The sequence below is a fragment of the Pongo abelii genome, chromosome 7 (genome assembly GCF_028885655.2).
Source record: "Pongo abelii isolate AG06213 chromosome 7, NHGRI_mPonAbe1-v2.0_pri, whole genome shotgun sequence".
Taxonomy (NCBI): Eukaryota; Metazoa; Chordata; class Mammalia; order Primates; family Hominidae; genus Pongo; species Pongo abelii.
This window is the reverse complement of record NC_071992.2, coordinates 82,179,585-82,199,927: the sequence shown is the minus strand read 5'-3', so window position 1 is coordinate 82,199,927 and position 20,343 is coordinate 82,179,585. Positions and strand designations below refer to the sequence as shown.

General features: G+C 38.9%; 2 protein-coding genes across 33 annotated transcripts in view; one reads left to right on the top strand and one right to left on the bottom strand.

The window, feature by feature from the left end:
• Positions 1-20,343, bottom strand: part of CSPP1 (centrosome and spindle pole associated protein 1) — a 136,407-nt gene that overhangs the window by 113,833 nt on the left and 2,231 nt on the right. For 16 of the 27 annotated variants that reach the window (XM_054561698.2, XM_054561703.2, XM_054561705.2 and 13 more), the window contains exons 2-4: positions 15,130-15,252; positions 9,541-9,649; positions 7,310-7,409 (exon numbers count right to left, since the gene is read on the bottom strand). In XM_054561698.2, the coding sequence (XP_054417673.2) occupies positions 7,310-7,409; positions 9,541-9,649; positions 15,130-15,212 (292 nt within the window). In that variant the 5' untranslated portion in view covers positions 15,213-15,252. The remainder of the gene's footprint in view (positions 1-7,309; positions 7,410-9,540; positions 9,650-15,129; positions 15,253-20,343) is intronic. The other 11 variants (XM_054561700.2, XM_054561707.2, XM_054561704.2 and 8 more) reach the window with 1 other exon arrangement.
• COPS5 (COP9 signalosome subunit 5) overlaps positions 22-20,343 on the top strand; it is a 42,070-nt gene continuing 21,748 nt past the window's right edge. For 2 of the 6 annotated variants that reach the window (XR_008527990.2, XR_008527991.2), the window contains exons 1-3: positions 53-125; positions 15,708-15,811; positions 19,038-19,166. Coding sequence is in view for 4 of the 6 variants with exons in the window: in XM_054561708.2 (XP_054417683.2) it covers positions 15,771-15,811; positions 19,038-19,166 (170 nt within the window). In the remaining 2 variants the exon portion in view is untranslated. Of the gene's footprint in view, positions 126-2,748; positions 2,959-15,707; positions 15,812-19,037; positions 19,167-20,343 lie in introns of those variants that run through there. The other 4 variants (XM_054561708.2, XM_054561709.2, XM_054561711.2 and 1 more) reach the window with 4 other exon arrangements.

Here is a 20,343-nt window from a genome sequence, read left to right as displayed (position 1 = left end):
AGTCACACAGGGTCACAATGGATGTTCTATTGTGCCAAGGAGTAAAAGACAACAATGCTGCCAGGATGATGCCAACACACTACCTGCCCATTCAGGAACAAGCAATTTACAAATTTACAAAAAGTGTATGTTTAAGGTGGCTTTTACTGCTGTTTTTCAATTCTACTTGGTGGGTTTATGTGGAAGAATGGAAAGAAAAACATAATTCATTTTCATTTACATTATTATTCATATATACATATATATATATATATATATATATATATATTTTTTTTTTTTTTTTTTGAGACGAAGTCTCACTCTGTTGCCCAGGCTGGAGTGCAGTGGTGCAATCTTGGCTCACTACAACCTCCACCTACAAGGTTCAAGTGATTCTCCTGCCTCAGCCTCTCAAGTAGCTAGGATTACAGGCACCAGCCACCACACCTGGCTAAGTTTTGTATTTTTAGTGGAGACGAGGTTTCACCATATTGGCCAGGCTGGTCTCAAACTCCTGACCTCATGATCCACCCACCTCGGCCTCCCAAAGTGCTGGGATTACAAGCCTCAGCCGCTGCGCCCGGCCTATTATTCATATTAAGTTAAATTTTTATTTACTAAGAGTATTTGTTTTTCACTATTAATTCTAATAGTATTGTAAAATTGTCTTAACAGACAAGTAACAATATACAATGCCTTCTGAGTTATTTATAACTTTATTAATTTAATGTTTAGTCAACAGAAAACACTAACTTTTTAATTCTTATTTTTGTCATCTTGTACCAACATTTTATGGCATTAGAGGTAAGTCACAGATATAAAATTAGGAACTGTATAGAACAATGTAAATATCCTATTCTTTTAAACCATGTATTAACAATAGCATCTCAACTGACTTAATGAGCTAAGGAACACGGTAAGGCTTACTTATTGTGCTGTTGTCTTCTGATGGATCTAGTAGCAAGTAAAGTATTCGTGTCATTTTAGGGTCATTTGAAGTGATGTCATTTCATCAAGTATAACATCAATGACCCTAAGATAGTTAACATTCTGTTTCAGAACTATAGTAATTAGAAGTATTTGGTTTCTACAGTAGTTGTGGCTTACATAAAATACTTAAGACTAAAGTATATAACTTCTTCATAATTAATCTTCTAACAGAGCATTCATCATAATTACTCTATGAAACAAATTACCATGGAACATTTACTTTCTTTTCATTATTATACTACCATGAAAAAGCATTATGTAAAAATAATCAAAAGACAAATTATAGGAAATAATAATAGGCCTTTACATAATGGGTGACTTACAAGGAGATGTGACTAATTGAGGAGATACTGTACTCTTAAATTTCAGCTATAAAGATATCACTACAAGGACCCATTTGACTCACACAAAATGAATAAAAACTGTAGAAGAGTATCTGTGATTTAGTTTACAATAGAATAAACCTAAGACAAAGAGGAATGATAATTAAAACTACAAGGCTGGGTGCTGTGGGTCACACCTGTAATCCCAGCACTTTGGGAGGCCGAGGTGGGTGGATTACTTGAGGTAAGGAGTTCGAGACCACCCTGACCAAGATGGTGAAACCCTGTCTCTATGAAAAGCACAAAAAAAGTAGCTGGGTGTGGTGGCAAGCAACTGTAATCTAGCTACTCAGGAGGCTGAGGCAGGAGAATAGCTTGAACCCAGGAGGCAGAGGTTGCAGTGAGCCGAGATCGCGCCACTGTACTCCAGCCTGGGCAACAGAGCGAGACTCCATCTCAAAACAAATAATTAAAACTACAACTAGACAGATGCAGTGGCACAAACCTATAGTCTCAACTACTTAGGAGCCAGAGAAGGGAGGATCGTTTGAACCCAAGAGTTCAAAACCAGCCTGGGCAACATACCAAGACTCTATCTCTACAAAAAACTTAAAAATTAGTCAGGCATGGTGGCCTGAGCCTGTAGTCCTAGCTAGTCGAGAGGTTGAGGCAGGAAGATCCCCAGAGCCCAGGAGTTTTCAGCTACAGTAAGCTATTATGGTGCCACTGCACACCAGCCTGGATGACAGAGCAAGATCCTCTCCCTTAAAAAAACTAGGTGGTGGGGGGAAACTACATGTTTCAAGACCTTCACACATTTGTATCAAAACATTTTTAAAAGATTAATGGGAGCATTTAAACGATTAATGTAAGTATTTCAACAATATTGATTATTGTTAATAATACCAGTAATGGTTGTTAAACAATAATAAGTTAGTAAGAATTTCTTTTAATGAAATAAACACAAATATTATGCCTAGAAACAGTTTAGGGAGATAAAAGATCTTTTATAGATCACTTTTAGGTGACTTTCTCTTAATTTAATATTACTAGTATTCTGACAAACTCCTTATTAAAGACATTTTTTCATTAGCTTATATGAACTAAATCATGTACATCCTATGTGTAATTTAAAAATTGGACTGTTTCTTTCTCTGGGCTTGGAAAAGAAAAAAGAAAAAAAAAATTGAATGGCCTTTGTCTCCAGTTCCTGGGAGGTAACCTCTAAATCCTTAAAATTTTCCAGACAATCGGAATGTCTTTATTATTCACAGTGGACACCTTGGACCACACCTAATAGTTTACACTAACAAGGTAAATCATTGTGAGCCCCTAGTGGATTTGACCTTAAAATTTACCAGATGATGGGAATGTCTTTATTATTCACAGTGGGTACCTTGGACCATACCTAACAGTTCATACTAACAAAGTGAATCATTGTGAACCCCCAGAGAGTTTATGCTACAGAGATGACAAAAACGGGAGCTGGTCATGCCAGAGAAACCAACCATGTGATTTGAGGGTTGAGCCTTTGCGCCATGTGACATCAGCCAGGCCTAAGGGGAATGAATATAGCAGGGCTGGAGATCAAGCCAAGGAGCAATGATTCAACCAATCATTCCTACATAAGGAAAATCCAGTAAAAACTCTGGACACTCAGGCTTAGGTGAGGCTGATTGGCAATATTCTGTATCCTGTCACATACTGATGTGCTAGGAGTGTAATGTCTCCCTGAGACTAACAGATGCTTACTGTTTGGACTCTCCCAGACCTTACCCTATGTGTCTCTCCCTTTGGCTAGTTCTAATTTGTATACTTATGCTATAAAACTGTGACCATAAGTATAGCGCTTTCTTGAGTTCTGTGAGTCATTCTTATGAATTATTGAACTTGAGGGGATAGGGGAAACCCCCAAATTTATAGCCAGATGGTCAGACCTGAGGGTGTCCTGGTGACCCTTGAACTTGCAGCTGGAGTCTGAAGTGAAGGCAGTCTTGTGGAGGCCTATGCCCTTAACCTGTGAAGTTTGGTTCAACTGCAGGTAGCTGGTATCAGAAGTCACTGTAATGCTACCTCAAATCCTTTTATGAAAGGTATAAATGGTGGTAGAAAGAGCCACATGGAATTAATCAGGAATATCATTAGTATCTAACAGAAAAGAATTTATAAAATCACAAGTGTTGTATGATAGTTGTACTATGAGCTATCAATAGATTGTTTTCATTGGATAAAATGAGTATGTCCAGTTTATATATCACTGATTACTACACTATGCTTAATTACTTATTCAAACTACGATGTTACAGTGCTTTAAGTCAATACCTCATTTCCAAATTTGACCTATATTAGACCTGTTTTTTATAATTCTTAAATGAGACCACTTAAGGAAAACCCTTAGTTGCCAAATTTTACATTTTTCCCAGTGTGAGAAACTATGTATTTGACTGAATTTTAAAGCCACAATAAATCAGGCAGGAGGTCAGTAACTAAATGCTTATGCAGTATAAAATTAGTCAAATTATATATTGTTCTTTAATAAAATTCCATGTGCATCAAATGGTTTCAGATGGCAATGGAAGAAGCATTCCATGAAAATTAAAGTCAACACACCCAAGAGAATTGGTTTTATTTTTGCAATGGGGACATTAACTCGTTGGTTTAAAACAACTCTTCCAAGCAGTTAAGTGCTGCGCACTGTGCTAGGCAGTGGAAATACAACAGGAGGCAAGTTGGCATGTCACATGTCACTGTGGTACAAAAGAGAAGCTGAATAAGTTCAAAACTACTCTTCAAGAGGAGAACAAATCCTCTAGAAGCACATGACAGGACTGACCAACCCAATCTAGCAGAAGTATTAAGATGGCAAATTTATCATATAAGAAAAAAAGAAGCCATCAAAGGGTGTGAAGCAGAGACTAATATGATCAGGTTTGTTTTATGCAAATATATAAAAAACATACAGAGATTTGGTACAGGGGGCTAGACTGTAAAACAGAACCACCACCAAAAACACTAGGAAGCTTTTACAAAAATCTGACAGACAACAGAGGCCTGCATAAAAGAAAGTCAGTGGGATTACAGCAGAGTGACCTTATTTGAGATTTATGCATTAGAATCAACTAGACTTGTCTAACTGCTTGATATAGGAAACAGGAGAAGACAAGAATCAAGGATGACTAGGCAGCCAGCTCAGTGAGATGGGGAGCACTATAAAGTTTGACAAGAGTATAAGTTAATTTTGCAAATTTTGATTTTGAGCCCATGCCATACATGACCATACAAGTACAGATGTCCAATAGAAAATCAGACATATGGGTCAAGTTCGCAATATAACCTGGGACTGGGGATACAGATTCAGAAGTCATGAACACACCAATAGTAAATAAAGCCCCGTGAGCAGATATGGACACTCGGGGAATGTATAAGTTGAGAAGTCGGCTTAGATCAGAGGCCCAAGTAACACCAATTAATGAAAAGGCAGAGGTCACCGTCTTTCAGTTATACTTTTAACTCTCCATCATACGTGAATGTAATGATCAAAGAATAATTCCTAAGACAATTCAAACAACTACATTTTTTTTTTATTGCGATGGAGTCTCTCTCTGTCACTCAGGCTGGAGTGCAGGGGCATGATATCGGTCACTGCAACCTCCACCTCCTAGGTTCAAGTGATCCTCCCACCTCAGCCTCCCAAGTAGCTAGGATTATAGGCCTGCGCCACCATGCTGGGCTAACTTTTTTGTATTTTTAGTAGAGACGGGGTTTCACCATGTTGGCCAGGCTGGTCTTGAACTCCTGACCTCAAGTGATCTGCTGGCCTCAGCCTCCCAAAGTGTTGGGATTACAGGCGTGATCCACCACGCCCGGCCCGAAACACTACTTTTAAAAAGATGGAACACCAGGCACAAGTGGCTCACACCTGTAATCCCAGAACTTTGGGAGGCCAAGGCAGGCGGATGGCTTGAGCTAGGGAGTTCGAGACCAGACCAGCCTGGGCAACATAGCGAAACACCACCTCTACAGAAAATATATATATATATAAAAAAAAGTTAGCCGGCATGGTGGTGCTCACCTGTGGTCTCAGCTACCTGGAGGCTGAGGGAGGATGAATCACTTAAGCCTGGACGGTGGAGTTTGCAGTGAGCCAAGATTATGCCACTGCACTCCAGCCTAGGCAACAGAGTAAGACCCTGTCTCAAAAAAAAAAAAATAATGATGTAAAGGAGAAAAAGAAAATTAATACTTATTGTGTAACAACTACATGCCAGCTATCTTTTCACGTATTTAACTTTCGCCCATAACGACTTTTTGAGATAGATGTCATAAGACAAGGAAACAAAGTTTAGCTCCTGACAGGTCATAAAGGCATCACAGCCCAATCCAAAGCAAGCTGTAACCCTAGAATTTAAAAGGGATTCTGTCTAACCTTAGCGACCTTAGTGCTTGAGGTAACTACTATTAAACTTTTTAAAAATTATCTCTTGGAATAATTAAAATTTAGATTCATAAAAACGTAGGGCTGGAAGATAATCAAACTTATTTCACAGAAAAAAAATTGAGAGCCTTAGAGATTAAAAAATTTTACCAATATATAATACCTTAGTTCACTAATGCTGTATATTAATAATTTATAAGAGATTCAAAATGGAAAGAGTTATCTATGTATCTGATATTAAAAGTAGGGCACTCACTTTGAGCTATTTGTCTAATGGAGAGACAAAGCTTACTAACTATTCAGTTTCTTGGCCGGCATCCCCTTGTATCCACTGGCATACAAAAACAATTTAGGAGTATACCTACAGCCATGAAAAGCTGTCCATTTGAGAACAATGCTTTCATCAGATGAACTTATCATAGTTGATTTTCTTTTTGTGAAAAAGTTTGTCATCATCAATAAATCACAAAATGCACATTAAAAATATTCATACAGGTCAGGCACAGTGGCTCATGCCTGTAACCCCAGCTGTGGGAGGCCGAGGCAGGCGGGCAGATCACCTGAGGTCAGGAGTTCGAGACCAGCCTGGCCAACATGGCGAAACCCTGTCTCTATCAAAAATATAAAAAATTAGCTGAGTGTGGTGGCATGCGCCTGTAATCCCAGCTACCTGAGAGGCCAAGACAGGAGAATCGCCTGAACCTGGGAGGTGGAGGTGGCAGTGAGCCGAGATCGTGCCACTGCACTCAAGCCTGGGCGACAGGGTCAGACTCAGTCTTGAAAAAAAAAAAAAAAAAAAAAAAAAAAAAAAAATATATATATATATATATATATATATATATATATATATATATATTCATACAGACTGGGCACAGTGGCTCAGGCCTGTAATCGTAGTACTTTGGGAGGCCGAGGCAGGAGGACTGCTTGAACCCAGGAGTTCAAGATAACACTGAACTATGATCATGCCACTGCACTCCAGCCTGAATGACAGAGAGAGAGACCCTGTCTTTAATAAATAAACAAAAATTTTTACATATTCATACATTTTTTTTTAAATGTATACCTACCAACAAGCCAAAATGTGGTAAAAAGTTTCCAAATATTTTCATACCATACCATAATCTAAGCATTAGTATGGCTACAGTATTAACTTCTTTACAATTCCAACATGATCATCAATAATTAAAATAGTCTTTCACCAAACAGTATTTTGTACCCTTTAAGCATATTTCTTTAATTTTTAAATAAGCAAGTTCACCATTTTCAATCAACAAATAAGTTTCTCTTCTCTCTCCCACACACACAAATTCCTTTCAAAGTTTTCAATTTTTAAGTTATGTTATACACACCTTCTTCTATAAGTTCCACAAATCATAACCAATGCAGTATCACATAAAACAAGTACAAAGTTTTCAGTATGAGTTCTATTACATATGTAGACCATATTGACTTATATAAGATTCCAGAAAGAAAAATAACTAGGATTCCAAATAAATCTTTTTTTCTGACAAGACGAACCTCTTTCAGAAGAGCCCACTAAGGATATCTTAAAATAAGTTTAGCACATCTAATGACATACCTAACGAACCCCTGGTCCGTTGACTATTTGGTGGTATGTTTTCCTTAGCCATAGAGATCAGTATCTTACTGTTTTCAGAAAGCTTCTCTGACAACTTTCCCTGAAAAAGATATAATGTTTACAAAAGCAAGGGAGAAAAAAAAAAACCATGAAATATACAACCCATCTCAAATTTTAATTAAACAGCTTGATGAAATTACACAGTACATCACAGAAGAAATTAAGTGTAAGGTTTGAGGAATTAACCAAAGGTATTTTAATTTTATAATAGATATTCTAATATTTAACTCATTCACTTACCAACAAATATTTACTGAGTTCCCATTAAGTGCCAAACATTTTGTCAAGCATTGAAAGTATAAGAGTTTTAAAAAATAGAAGAATTTCTGCCATCATGAAGCTTATAAACTATTGGGGGGACACATAATGAACTCAACACATGATTAGATTACGTGATATGTAGACAGAGGCAGGAAGGGGTTATGGAAAAAAAAAAAACAGATTAAAGTAAGGAGGCCCAGAAATGCTGGGGAACTACAAGCCTCACTGAGCAGGTGATACTTGAACTAAGACTTAAAATTATTTATGTACAAATTAATGTTAGAAATTATAACAAAACTGTGTTTAAAGCTATGTACTCCAAATTATGTAACTCCAAAGCCGTAAGCTGGTCCTAACTACCGGAGAGTGGTTAAGAGGTAGACTCTGGAGCTGCATAAAGGTTCCACTCCTGAATCCACCACTGTGTGGACCTGGACAAATTACTTAACTCCTGTGAGCTTCACTTTCTTAATCCATAAAACAAAAAAATTTCACCTACTTAACAGGGATATTATGATTAAATAAAATGATACATATAAAGTCCTTGGCATTCCTGGTACATGACAGGTTATTATGGAAGAAAGGCAACCTATTATGTTGGTTCCGAGGACAAGCACTGGAGCCAGGCTGCCAGGGGTCAAAGCCTAGTTCCACCAACTCTACTGCCTTAGTCTCATTACTTAACTTGCCTCAGTTTACTCATCTGGAAAATTACAATAACAGCACTTACCTCATAGATTACTGTGAAATATAACCTCTTAAGAATATGCCTTGTCCATAGCTAGTACTCAATAAATGTTAGCCATGCAAGTAAAATTGTAATTAGGGTATCTATATTATTTATCATCTCAGCCAAGGTACCTTTGTCCAGGACAAATGCTAAACCAGAAAAAAAGACTGGACAACAGATAAACCAGGATCATATTGAACAAACCAATATATATGGTTACTGTCATTATGATGAACCATATGGCACAGATTAAACTACATGCTGTATCTTATTACATACACTGAGCCCTGAGAAGGTGCCACAACACTCTAATCAGTGCTATATTCTCAGAGCTTAGCGTTATACCTAACACAATCTCAGTAAGTATTTGCTAAATGGATAAATCAGTTTCACCTAAACAAGGAAAGCTTTAAGAAAGCCTTTCGGACATTGCTTTAAGAAACAATTATTTTAGGCCGGGCGCACTGGCTCATGCCTGTAATCTCAGCATTTTGGAAGGCCGAGGCGGGTGGATCTCAAGGTCAGGGGTTCAAGACCAGCCTGGCCAACATAGTGAAATCTCAACTCTACTAAAATTACAAAAATTAGCCAGGCATAGTGGCAGGCACCTGTAGTCCCAGCTACTCATGAGGCTGAGGCAGAAGAATCACTTGAGCCTGGGAGGCGGAGGTTGTGGCGAGCTGAGATCACACCACTGCAGTCCAGCCTGGCCAACAGAGCAAGACTCTTATCTCAAAAAAAAAAAGCAATTATTTTAAGAAATTTATATTAAGAAACACAAATAGTACAATATAAATTAATAAATTCACTTTTGCAGATTTCAAAAAAACTTTTTAAACTAATTAAATTGAATTTTTTCACATAGACTATAAACTTGCTTTTACAACTATTCTGTTTATGTTGTGGAAGTTCTTTGTAATAGAACTGGTCTCATAATCATTTTATAACCAAATAATTCTTCAACAAGAGATAAGAGAAACACTGTGAGATATAAACCACCACAAAAGAAAAACTGCATTCAAAATTACTGCAATTTTGTCTGGAGTCAGTCTCCCAGAATGACAGCATAGTACGAAACAGAAGATTCTCACTCATAGAAGAGGATGTTTTGCATTTACACAGGAGTAATCTCCATAGACAATTATAATAAAACATGTTCAAAGAAAATTATTAAGTTTACCTTCATTTCCATGTAAGGTGGATCACTTTCCAACTCAGCTTTGTCTTCGGCCAATCTGGCTTTTTGCTCTTCAATAAATTCATCCAAATTATCAGCCATTTTGCAGATTCTTTAAAAAAAAATTTCAGTGAGCATATCTATATCACAGTATTTTTAGCCTAATTATCAACATGTAGACTTAGTCCACATTTAGTTTTCAATCTCACTTATCAAATTGAGAAATTCAAACTTAAGACTGATCATAAATATGCCTGCCTACTGCCTCTCCCAGCTTCCCCAAAAAGCTTACAATATACTTTAAAATATCTGAAATAAAAAGAAATAGAAAAACTACCACCACCCTCCATATACACCCCCTCCCCGGCAAAAAACAAAGGCAAGCAAACAAAAAGCTCTTTAAATCCTTAAGCCAAAGCACTTTAAAAAAAAAAAAAAAAAGGTTTTGTTTTAAATGTTGGGAGATAATTTCTGACTTACAGAGAAGTTACAGTAATAATACCAAGAACACACAGAGTCTTTATTAATTCCCTATTAAGATTTTGCTCCACTTGCTTCATCCTTTGCTTGTGCACACAAGGTCATTCTCTCCATACACACAAACACAATTTTTTCTAAAATTATTCAGAGAATAAAGTACATATATCATAGCCCTTTGCCCCTAAGCTCTTCAGTGTCTGTGTCTTAAGAATTGGGTTATTTTCTTATATAACCTCAACATAATTATCAACTTTTTTAACACTGATTTTTTAATCTATTGTCCATATTCCACTTTTGTCAACTGACTCAATAGCAGCCTTTACAGCCAATTTTTCTAATTCGGGATCCCATCTAAGTTAGGTATTGATTGCATTTCACTGCTATATCTCTTTTGCCTTCTTTAATTTGGAATATCTATCTCTACCATCTTTGTCTTTTACCAATTTACAATGCAGCCAAAAAATACATGAAAAAATGCTCACCATCACTGGCCATCAGAGAAATGCAAATCAAAACCACAATGAGATACCATCTCACACCAGTTAGAATGGCAATCATTAAAAAGTCAGGAAACAACAGGTGCTGGAGAGGATGTGGAGAAATAGGAACACTTTTACACTGTTGCTGGGACTGTAAACTAGTTCAACCATTGTGGAAGTCAGTGTGGTGATTCCTCAGGGTTCTAGAACTAGAAATACCATTTGACCCAGCTATCCCATTACTGGGTATATACCCAAAGGATTATAAAACATGCTGCTATAAAGACACATGCACACGTATGTTTATTGCGGCACTATTCACAATAGCAAAGACTTGGAACCAACCCAAATGTCCAACAATGATAGACTGGATTAAGAAAATGTGGCACATATACACCATGGAATACTATGCAGCCATAAAAAATGATGAGTTCATGTCCTTTGTAGGGACATGGATGAAATTGGAAATCATCATTCTCAGTAAACTATCGCAAGAACAAAAAACCAAACACTGCATATTCTCACTCATAGGTGGGAATTGAACAATGAGAACACATGGACACAGGAAGGGGAACATCACACTCTGGGGACTGTTGTGGGGTGGGGGAGCGGGGAGGGATAGCTTTAGGAGATATACCTAATGCTAAATGAGGGGTTAATGGGTGCAGCACACCAGCATGACACCTGCACATTGTGCACATGTACCCTAAAACTTAAAGTATAATAATAATAAAATAAAATAAAAAAAGAACTTACTCATGTAACCAAATATCTGTACCCTAATAACTTATGGAAAAATAAAAAATATGTTTTTGCACCAGATGATATCATAGGTCCCTTGTCAGCCCATAAATTGGTGCCTCAAACGTGATGTGTCAGGTCCCTTGTCATGTGGTCTACCATGCATTCAGCATGGACTATGGACAGGAAAGGCAACAAGTAGTAGGCATGTCTAATATAATATTAGCTTCTAATTTTATTAAAGGTGACTATGCCTTCTTTTATTAAAAAAAAAAAAAAAAAAAAAAAAAAAGAATCCTGTGTAATAGAACATCCTTTTCAATAGAACATCCCTTATCTGGGGTGTGCCTGATGTTTCTTCATGACTAAATTTAGATTATGCATTCTCACCAGAAATATTAGGTGAAATTTTAAGGTGTCACAAAGAGAAGGCACATGATATTTACCTGCCCCTTTTTAGTGATGTTATTTTTTATTACATGGTCAAGATGTTGTCTAATTTCTGAACTGCTAAATTGTTCCTCAAAGTATAAAGTACCATATTTACATTCCAATGTATAAGAATGTATGTGGGTTGTAATGACAATTGCAATTTCTACACATCCTTGCCAAGGCGTGATATTTTCAGTCATTTTTATCTTAGTCATTCTATTGTGTATTTATTTAGTGGTTATCTCTCTGAGTGTTTTAATCTGCATTTCTCTGATAACTATGATGTTGAGCATCTTTTCATCTATTTTTTTACCATACATATAATCATTGGGAAAGTATCTACTCAAATCTGCCCTTTTGTTAAAATTAGCTTTTCTTTCTTTCTTTCTTTTTTTTGAGACAGGCTCTCACATTGTTTCCCAGGCTAGAGTACAGTGTTGCCATCATAGTACACCTTCAGCCTTGAACTCCTGGGCTCAAGCAATCCTCCCACCTCAGCCTCCTAAACAGCTAGGACTATAGGCAAGCACCGTCATCCCCAGCTAGTTTTTTCATTTGTTTGTTTATCGCAGACACAGGATCTCACTATGTTGCCCAGGCTGGAGTGGTATGATCATAGCTCAATGTTACCCCTTCAATTCCTGGACTCAAGTGATCCTCCTGCCTCAGCCTCCCAAAGTGTTCCGACTACAGGCATGAGCCACCAAGCCCAGCAGGTTGTTTTATTACCATTGAATTGTAAGATTTCTTTATGTATACTTGATAAAAGTCATTTATTAAACTTGCTTTATTTTTACAAAGCAATATTTTACAAAACTTGCTTTGTAAAAATATTTTCTGCCAATCTGTGGTTTGTAAGTTTTCTTATTTTTAACAGTGAAAGTTTTTAATTTTTATGAAGTCCAATTTATCAATTTTTTAATTTATTGTTTGTACTTTTTGTGTCCTATCTAAAAAAAATCTTTTTTTTTTTTTTTTTTCCTAGACAGAGTCTTGCTCTGTCTCCCAGGCTGGAGTGCCGTAGCGCAATCTCAGCTCATGCAGCCTCTGCCTCTTGCGTTCAAGCAATTCTCCTGCCTCAGCCTCCTGAGCAGCTGGGACTACAGGCGCCCGCCACCACGCCCGGCTAATTTTTTGTATTTTTTGTAGAGACGGGGTTTCACCGTGTTAGCCAGGATGGTCTCCATCTCCTGACCTTGTGATCCACCCGCCTTGGCCTCCCAAAGTGCTGAGATCACAGGTGTGAGCCACCACACCCAGCTAAAAAAAATCTTTGCCTAACCCAAGATCACAAATATTTTCTTTTATGTTTCCTTTTAGAAGTTTTTAGTTTTTTCTCTTACATTTAAGTCTGTGATCCATTCAAAGTTAATTTTTGCAAATCTGTAAGGGTCAAGGCTCAACTTTTTTGCATATGAATAGAGTATTCCAGCACCATTTTTTGAAAAGACTAACCTTTCTTCATTTAACCTAGAATTTTTTTCCAAACACATCTTCCAAAGTCCCATTAAAGTTAGCATCTAATTGGGTACGTAGACAAAAAAGAAGCCACTAATGATCAAAGTTTTAAGGCCTGGAAGCTAAATGTGGATAGAATCTTGGACAGAAGTAAGTAAGAGCAAGTTGGAAGATTTAGAAAGGTTTGGTTCACATATGTTAATTTGGAGCTAGTAAGATGTGCTACTGGAAATTTACAGTAGATGGTTAGAAATTCAAGATTCAAATTCAAGAAAATGAACTACATTAACTATGTATTTTAAAGATAACAGTTGAAGCCGCAGTAAATGAGCACAGGCAGGGAAAAAGAGAGATGACCCAGAACTAAACAACAGCCAATGTTCACTTGAGGGAGTGACAGAAGAACTGAAGCTGGGAAAAAAAAAAAAACGGAATAATTAAATAACAATTAAAACAGGAATATGAAACAAACCCAATCAGCATAATTAGTTCAGGAAAAGAGGAAAGAGGTACAAAATAGAACCGGTGAACAATATCAAATGCAAGCAAGTTAAAGAAAAAAAGTATCCCCTGAACTTAATGTTTGGGACAATAATAATTTGTAAAATATATATATATCATTGCAGAAAAGCAGGCTTTACCTAAAAGAATATGTTGAAACTTAAAACAGGTAAACAGTACCTAATGTAAACTTCATGCCATTATTTAATACCAAAAGAAACACTGATTTTAAAACATAGCTGTAGGCTGGGCTTGGTGGCTCACACTTGCAATCCCAGCACTTTGAGAGGCCAAGGTGGGATCACTTAAGTGCAGGAGGTCAAGACCAGCCTGGGCAACATAGTGAGATCTCATCTCTACTAAAAATAAAAATAAAAATAATTAGCCAGGCATAGTGGTGCATCCTGTAGTCCCAGCTATTGGGGAAGCTGAGGCAGGAGGACTGGATCACTTGAGCCCAGGAGATCAAGGCTACAGTGAGCTTATGAGCACGCCACTGTACTCCAGCCTGGGCAATAGAGCAAGACCCCATCTCAAAAAAAAAAAAAACACTAAAAATAGAAATATATATATATATATTTACATATATAGTTTTAGCAAAATATATTTCAAATCAACAAAAGTTGATATATTCTGGCCAATTTCTTTTGTTGTTTTTTGTTTTTTAGAGATGAGGTCTCACTCTGCTGCCCAGGCTAGTGTGCAGTGGCACGATCATAGTTCACTGTAACTTTGAACTGCCAAGCTCAAGTGATCCTCCCACCTTGGCCACCAGAATCACTGGGATTATAACCGCCAACCACCACACTCAGCTTATTTCAGCTTTTTTTTTTTTCTTTTTTTTGAGACGGAGTTTCGCTCTGTCACCTAGGCTGGAGTGCAGTGGCGTGATCTCGGCTCACTGCAAGCTCCACCTCCCGGGTTCATGCCATTCTCCTGCCTCAGCCTCCCGAGTAGCTGAGACTACAGGTGCCCGCCACCACGCCCGGCTAATTTTTTTGTATTATTAGTAGAGACGGGGTTTCACTGTGTTAGCCAGGATGGTCTCGATCTCCCGACCTCGTGATCCGCCCGCCTCAGCCTCCCAAAGTGCTGGGATTACAGGCGTGAGCCACCATCCCGGCCTATTTCAGCCATTTTTAATTTGCTAATAGTCACGAAAGATTTTTCCTAGTAAAAATTCTGAACTCAACAGCAAACAAGTTTTCATCTTTAAAAAAAATCAATCCTTAAAATCCTCTAATCTTCCTAAATATTCTGTCTGATAGGAATAAAATGATGAGATAATGCACATATTTTGCTATAGAATTTTGCACAGAATTTAAACACAAATGTCATTTATCTAGGCTGGGGGCGGTGGCTCATGCCTGTAACCCAGCACTTTGGGAGGGTGAGGCAAGTGGATCACCTGAGATCAGGAGTTCGAGACCAGCCTGGCCAACATGGCGAAACCCCGTCTCTACTAAAAACAAAAAAATTAGCCAGGCATGGTGGTATATACCTGTAATCCCAGCTACTAGGGGACACTGAGGCAGGAGAATCACTTGAACCAGGCAGGTGGAGGTTGCAGTGAGCCGAGATCATGCCACTCCACTCCAGTCTGGGCAACAGAGTGAGACTCCATCTCAAAAAAAAAAAAAAAAGAAATGTCATTTATCTAAAAAGAAAAAAAACAGTAACATGCCACCTTCACACGAACTAAGGTTTCCATACAACCTAATAACAATTATTAATTTAACATGTTCATTTACATGTTGTTCCAACCAGACTTTGAAAGATCTCCCTCTTGAATTTATAGATGCTTATCTTTCTCTTTACTGTAATTCTTTAACATTATAAATTATAGAACTGATTTTAACTTACAGTAATCAAAAGTACAAAAAGTACAAATAAAACATCCTTTTAAACAACCATAGTAAATATAGCATATGCCATAACTAAAACATAAGATTTATCTGAGATATAAGTACATTTCTAATCATTTCTAATTTTGTCCTATATCTAATCCGATTAGATTATAATGACTTTAATATTAAAGAGTCAAAGACACTAATGAGTTTTCTCCTGGTAATGATCTCCAGCCAAAGAACACCAAGAAAACTACTACAGTTAAGTTGGATTTACTACTCATTGCATTAAGGAATGCACGGAGAACACACCATGGGGAACCCTGCGGTATCGTGGTAAGAGGGTATTGGAAAAGACTCATATGTGTTGGGTGATTTGGGGGAAGGCTTAATTTAAGGAAGTGGAGCTTTGCTCAGGATTGAACACTGTTAGAAGTGGGGTTAATTCTATGATGGTACCACTCAATAAATCTAAAATATAGGGGGAGGCTAATGCTGTAACTGGTAAACAAGCAGTAGTCACTCACATCAGCTGGGAAAGGGAATGTTTGGTATCTTGGTTCTTGGACAATATTTACGTTTTGTCTGTGTTTGGACACACTGATGGAATGTTTTTGTCTTGATCCATCATAGACACAGAGTGGCCTTATCTGATGTTGACATTCTGTACAATAGTTTATCTTCGACAGAAAAACACAAAGTTACTGTGAATGCCAGGCTAGTTTCTAGCAATACCAGTTTCTAGATATCACCACCACTTTTCTTTTTCTCACTCCTAAAAGCATGTGGTAACTTACATAAAACATATTTCAACTACACAATTATTCAAGAATTACTTGGTGAATTACAGAGACTGGGTTAATAAATATGGCATAGGTGCAATATAGAGTAAGAAAGTTTATAATTTAAGGATTAAGTTGCCAAAAATAAATCAGCTGAAAGAAACCTAAATGAGATTATTTATATATTTGGCACTACAATATAAAGTCACTCACAACTTTTTTCAAGACATTATGGCCAAGTATTATTTCTCCAGTAGCTGTGTACATAGTATGTAGATGATAAACAGTTTTCAGGAAAACAGTTTAATTGAAAGAACTGAGTTTGAAATATATTTCTATCACTTATTGATCTCAACATGAATGACCTCAAGCACGTTCCTTAACTGCTCTATGCCTAATCTATAAAACAGAAATATCATTTATTCTCGTATATTATGAAGAAAAAAGAAAATAATGCATATAAAAAGTATGACAGAGAACCTAACACTTAGAAATCAACAGATCAGGCCAGGCACAGTGGCCCATGCCTGTAATCCCAGCACTGTGGGAAGCCAAGGGGAGTGGATCACCTGAGGTTAGGAGTTTGAGACCAGTCTGGCTAACATAGCAAAACCCATCTCCACTAAAAATACAAAAATTAGCCAGGCATGGTGGCACACCTCTGTAGTCCCAGCTACTCAGGAGGCTGAGGCAAGAGAATCGCTTGAACCCAGGCAGCAGAGGCTGTAGTGAGCCCAGATCACGCCACTGTACTACAGCCTGGATGACAGAGCAATATTCTGTCAAAAAAAAAAAAAAAAAAAGAAATCAACAGATCAATTCTTTTATTGTTTATGGTTGTATCTTTATAGTCTTTGCGTATATGAAGATTTACCTCTTAAAAACAGAGCCTGCAGCCGCACGTTATGGCTCACGCCTGTAATCCCAGCACTTTGGGAGGCCGAGGCGGGCGGATCACGAGGTCAGGAGATCAAGACCATCCTGGCTAACATGGTGAAACCCCGTCTCTACTAAAAATACAAAAAATTAGCCAGGCTTGGTGGCAGGCGCCTGTAGTTCCAGCTACTCAGAAGGCTGAGGCAGGAGAATGGAGTGAACCTGGGAGGCAGAGCTTGCAGTGAGCTGAGATCATGCCACTGCACTCCAGCCTAGGTGACAGAGCGAGACTCTGTCTCAAAAACCAAAACAAACAAACAAACAAAAAAAACAGAGCCTGCAAACGTAAAGTATGCTGAGATTTAAATAACCAATAATTGATACTTGGTTATCATAATCCACACCAACATCTCTAAATCTTAACCTTTGGCTCTTCATGCTTATCATACAGATATAAGCAGACCAGAGCATACCCATTCTGCTAAGTCTAGTCAAATCCAATAAACAAACAGAACCCAGTAAAAACTGAGTTTGCGCAATTCCTTCTCCCAAATTCATCAGTCACAAAAAGATGGGAAAATGTTGCTCCTATCCTTTTCCCTCTCAAGGAGTGAAGTACAAATTTCCTCCCCACTATGGGAGCACGAGAAATGGAAAATGACTCCCCTCCTAAAGCAGGACATTGTGCTAGAGGCTGGCGTAGTCAAAAATATAAAATGTGGCTGGGCACCGTGGCTCACGCCTGTAATCCCAGCACTTTGGAAGGCCAAGACAGGCAGATCGCTTGAGGTCAGGAATTTGAGACCAGGGTAGCCAACATGACAAAACCCCATCTTTACTAAAAATAAAAAAATTAGGTAGGTGTAGCAGGAGGCTGAACCATTGCTTGAAAACGAGAAGCAGAGGTTGCAGTGAGCCGAGATCACACCACTGCACTCCAGCATGGGTGACAGAGTGAGACTGTCTCAAAAAACAAACAAACAAACAAAAAAACAAATATATATGTGTGTGTGTTTATCTATATGTATATATATATAAACATGATTCTTGTCCTCAAATTTGGACAAGATAATGCCCCCTGCTATAGAGGCTGACAGAGGTTTAGGAGCTGAATGTGAGATATCCATAATGGATACACTGAAGATACGAAGAAATCAATCTGAAAATGTCTAGAACTCAGAATAGAGCCCAGGCTGGAAATAAAGATCTAGCAGTGTTTAAAATAATCATTAAGGCTGTGGGAGAAGAGTTTTGTCTGGAAAAAGAGACCCTAGAGTAGCGGAACAGGACCTAGAACAGGTGTCAAAGTGTGATAACATGTGGGGTGGGGGGAGGGGCCAGTGAAAGAGCTTTAGAAGAAAGGGAGGGACAAAGTGACCAGGACAATGTTTCTCACTTCTCGTCCATCCAGAGATCCATCTACCGAATGAAAGGTTCTCCATCTTTCTTCTGGCAGATGGCATCCACATGAGCAACTTCCTCCCATGGGTACACCCAAATTTTGACAAATTTCCCTAAATATTGCTAAGATGTAAATACTGTTGCTAGAGGAGAGAGGGAGGCTGGGAGACAGGATACAAAGAGAGAGTGAATAAATATATAAAACCATGTTGAAGTCTTTCAGCAGCTATTAATAATACACCCTTAATGGTGATTAAGGGCTGTAGCATAAATTAGCCTTTGGGTTATGCCAAATTGCTGAAACACTTGCTCAAACACCCTTGCCTGCCACTCAGGAAAGTACATCAGAACCTAAGTCAGAATGATGTTAAATGGATAATCTGAAACCTGCTCAAATGTGTAACAGTTAAATCATATTTGTCTGAAAGCTTCATTTGAGAAAAACTGTACCGAAAGTAGCCTGTTTCAATTTACTCTGTCTAAACTCACCCACTCCCTCCCAGGCGGCCATCTGGCAGAAGACCCAAACTTGGCCGGGCACAGTGGCTCAGGGCCATAATTCCAGCACTTTGGGAGGCCGAGGCAAACGGATCACTTGAGGTCAGGAGTTCGAGACCAGCCTGGCCAACAAGGTGAAACCCCCTTCTCTACTAAAAGTACAAAAATTAGCTGGGTGTGGTGGCGTGCACTTGTAGTTCCAGCTACTCAGGAGGCTGAGGAAGGAGAACTGCTTGAACCTGGGAGGCGGAGGTTGCAGTGAGTCGAGATGGCGCCACTGCACTCCAGCCTGTACAACAGAGCGAGACTCTGTCTCCAAAAACAAAACAAAACAAACAAACAAACAAAAAAACTTGATCCTTGTGGAGCATTTCAGCAGACATTTAATCACCAGAAAGCTAGCGACCTCCTAGGGAGAAGAATGATATGGAAAAAAGAAAATACCTCAATAGCTTCCATGCAGCTTGTCAACATTACAAGTCATTCCTTCACACAGAATAGAGCCTAATTTAGGCTTTTTACAAATTCCTATCGGTGTTTTTAGGCCCCTGCATTTTCCAAGGTGTTTGGAAACTAGGTGATGGTTTACTTCAGAATTCAGTCTTCCCCGAAATCCTAGTTAAGCGTCTTAATCCTACAATCTTGAGAGCTAGCCTCTCTCAAAAGATGAGTCCCATTAATAACGTACTGACAACTGGATTCGAGTCCCACATAAGATTCCTAAAATCAAGGCAGTTAGAAACAAGAGGTTCAAGCTCAAGCAGTCGGGCAATCACGGGGGGAAATACGGTCACAATAGTACCGAGCTACGGTGAAGATTAAATAAGTTTAACTAGCAAAGCAGTGTGCACAAGCGCTCCCACGTTAACAATAACAAGCACCGAGGGGCAAGAAAGGCGCTCGGGGAGGCTTGACGGAGCAGGGGGTGCCTGGCCGTTGGGGAGAGAAGGCGCATGGGAACCAAGGAACCGCTCGCCCCCAGGCCCTGGAGGTGGCTGACTAGGAAGCGTCGTCAGGCAACCAGCTATCAACAACACCGCGGGCAGCAGCGACCGCAGTGGCCCAGGAATCCGGACCGTGTAACCAGGGCACCTCCCCGAGCCCGGCAGCTGCAAGACCCCTGCTCACAGAACTCCCGCCCCCAACCCTCATAACTCGTAGTCACCGATGCCGGCCTCACGGCCGCGAAATCCCAACTCTCCACACCCTTAACTCGGGCACCTCCCCCACCGCGCCCAGCCGCACGAGACCCCCTGCCGACAAGAAACCCTCCCCCTTCCACCCCGATTCCAGAGCCTGTAACTCTGGCAC